Here is a 2,833-nt window from a genome sequence, read left to right as displayed (position 1 = left end):
CATCCCCACTGACGCCCCATGTGCAGGTGTCTCGGCAGACTCAGGAGGGAGGAGAGCTGAAGCAGGCTGCGAGCCCCAGTGGTCCTAGGCCAGAGGAGAGCTGGGTGAGCTGCAGTAGAAGTGACTATGGCAGCCAGGAGCCTCAGGCTCTCTTAATCACCTCCTGCCACACGAGTCCAGTCACGATGGACGCTGCCGAGTACGTCCTGTGCAGATGGAAAGGCCACTTGTGGCCAGCAAAGGTATTGTCCAGATTGGGGACTTCAGCAACAAGTGATAGGGGAGGGCTGTTTCCCCTAGAAGTTGAAGTCCTCTCCACAGATGAAAAGATCCAAGTGAACAGCACAGACATCACGGCCCTCAGTGTGTCTAGAATTGAAGCCCTGGCCTCCTCAGCAGGGATGCCCTTGGCAGCCACTGACCCACCAGGAGTCGCCACATGGAAGGACACTGCCCCATCAGGACAAACAAGGGTGTACAGAAAGGCCCTTAGAGTGGCACTGGAGATTGTGCACGGGAGAATGGCCTTGGGTCAAGAAAGAACACCGCAGGAGCACGGGACCCCTCTGGCGTCCCCAAAGGGACCGGCAGAGCCAGCCCACTCAGGCCCTCACCTTCGCCCTCGTGGTCACCTTCGCCCACGTGCTTGCCTCTGTGCCAGCTCTTGCCCTTGCTCCCACCCGTGCCCATACCCTCGCCGTCCCAGGAAACATAGGAAACAGAAAGGGACCCTCCGTAGGAGGCTTGGGCAAAGGGGAGGCCCAAGATCCCTGCTGGTGCGGCTTCCAGAGAAGGAGGATGCCCCGCCTGGTGGGGCAGCCCAGGTGCACACAGCCGTCAGCCCTGGTGCAGCCGAAATGCAAGCAAAGGCATCCCAAAGTACCAGTGCGCCCGCAAACTCCCTGACACCTTTAGGAGCTGCTGGTGAACAGCAGGGCAAGAACAAGGCGGGCCCCTCCACACTTGTGCCCTCAAGTCCCCCCGTGGTGGGGGAGGGCGTGTGGGCTAAGGAGGAGCAGCAGGCCCCCACCGGGCCCAAAGCTCTGAAGGAAGAGGCCTGGGACCCTTGGCCAGGGACTTGGGCTCCTGTGCCCCAAGGGAGCACTACCTTCCTGAGAAGCATGGGGGAGGACCCTGGCGAGGGGGCCTCGGAGCCAGGCTTGGAAGGGGCGGCGGAGTCGCCCGAGTCCCAGAACCCGAGCCTGCATTACTCTCTCCGGATTGCAAACAGGAAAAGGAAGCACCAGCTGCCAGCCTTTGAGAGAGGACGAGCAGAGCGTCCACCTCAGGTGCGCTCAAAGGCTGCTCAGACCTTCGCCAGCATTCCCAAGCTCTGCGGTGGACTAGACGGGCGAACCGTGAGCAGGGCTTTTGGCCAGGAGCCCGGTGCCGTTGACAGAGGAGCGATGGTCTGGTTTCAATTCCAGGATCATCCGTTTTGGCCGGCCGTGGTCAAGAGTGTGAACAAAGCCACCCAGACAGCCAGGGTGCTCTTGATCCAGGCAAGCCTGCGCGGGGACTGCAGGGGCATCCGCGTCCCTCTGCGCAGATTAAAGCCCCTGCACTGCGATGAGAGATTCAAGCTCCTGAGGCGAGCCAGCAGAGCACACCTGCAGGGCTTGAACTGGTGCTTCTCGCTGATTGCCCACTACCGGGAAGGGGTGGCCCGGGGATCTTTCTCAGGCCCCTTCCTGCACTATTACGCCACCGACGCCAGCTACCCAATTCGGAAAGCCATCCAAGAGGGTGATCTGCGAGAGGGTGACTTCCCCAAGGTGAACTATGCCGAGCTGGACGATTCCGAGGAGGAGGAGGAGGAGGAGAAGACATTCCTGGGCAGGAAGGGGCCCTGCAAGAAACTTCTCCCCGACCGGATGAGGGCCGCGTGTGACAGACACAACCAGAAGCTGGTAGACTTCATCGTGAGGAGAAAGGGGGCCGACCCCCACCTCCTGGACATCGTGAAGGGCTGGAAGCCGTCCAGGTGGCTGGCATCCTTTCTGGAGACAAGCAAGTGCATGCTCTGCATCGAGACCTACCTGGAGGACGAGGATCAGTTGTTCACCGTGGTCAAACATTTACAAAAGATCTACGAGCACACAGACGAGACCATACTCGCTATGATGAAGGGCGACAAAGTAAGATTCGTGGTGGAAGTTCTGCTGCCAGAAGCAATCATTTGGTCAATTGCCGAACTGGATGGAGTGGATTACAAGGAAGCAGAAGAGAAGTATCTGCAAGGGCCACCTGTGCACAGGCGTGAGAAAGAGCTATTTGACAAGAATATCTTAAAGGAGAGGAGGAGGAGGAGATCAGCAACCGCCAATCAGTCCTTCAGGTCTCCTCCTGCACCACTAACCTAGGAGAGGGTCCCTTTGCTTCCCTCACCAGGTGGCATGCCTGTCTGTCTGTTGGAAATGTGTCACCCCCTCTCCGTGCCATGTACCCATGTTGTGCAGATTTGAGTCTCTGTTCTGTTTGGATCCCCCTCTTCGTGTCCCTTCCTTTGTGTGGGCCTCCTTCGTTCCTTGACAGTTCTTGTTCCCAACCTCTTCCCCAAGTATTTGGTCCAAAGACTGCAACCGCTCTATGTCCATCTAACCTGCCGGAGGCCTGCTGGCCAGAGTCTCTGAGGAAAACACCACTGCTTCTCATCATCACTTCTCCTTTGACACACTTGGCATTTGCCAGTAAGATGTGTGCCTGTTTGCTTGCTACACAAAAAGGCACTGGTGTCAGCTATTCAGCAACAAAAAACTTTGCAGACCTTGTCTATGTTTTCCCAGAAACCTCTGGATCTTTCATTCTTCCGGAGACACATGGATATAAACTG

At 57.6% G+C, this 2,833-nt stretch overlaps 1 protein-coding gene across 1 annotated transcript; it reads left to right on the top strand.

Moving 5' to 3' along the window:
* Positions 1 to 2,363, top strand: LOC141419833 (PWWP domain-containing DNA repair factor 4-like). The gene has a single exon (XM_074063596.1). The coding sequence runs from the start codon at positions 186 to 188 to the stop codon at positions 2,361 to 2,363; it is 2,178 nt and encodes a 725-aa protein (XP_073919697.1). The 5' UTR covers positions 1 to 185.
* Positions 2,364 to 2,833: the final 470 nt, after the last annotated feature.

Source organism: Castor canadensis, chromosome X, assembly GCF_047511655.1.
Source record: "Castor canadensis chromosome X, mCasCan1.hap1v2, whole genome shotgun sequence".
Classification (NCBI taxonomy): Eukaryota; Metazoa; Chordata; class Mammalia; order Rodentia; family Castoridae; genus Castor; species Castor canadensis.
This window is presented reverse-complemented; position numbering and strand designations above follow the sequence as displayed.

Bases quoted from the DNA above. Each gene is read 5' to 3' on its own strand.
- LOC141419833 (XM_074063596.1), top strand. From the start codon at position 186: ATGGACGCTGCCGAGTACGTCCTGTGCAGATGGAAAGGCCACTTGTGG.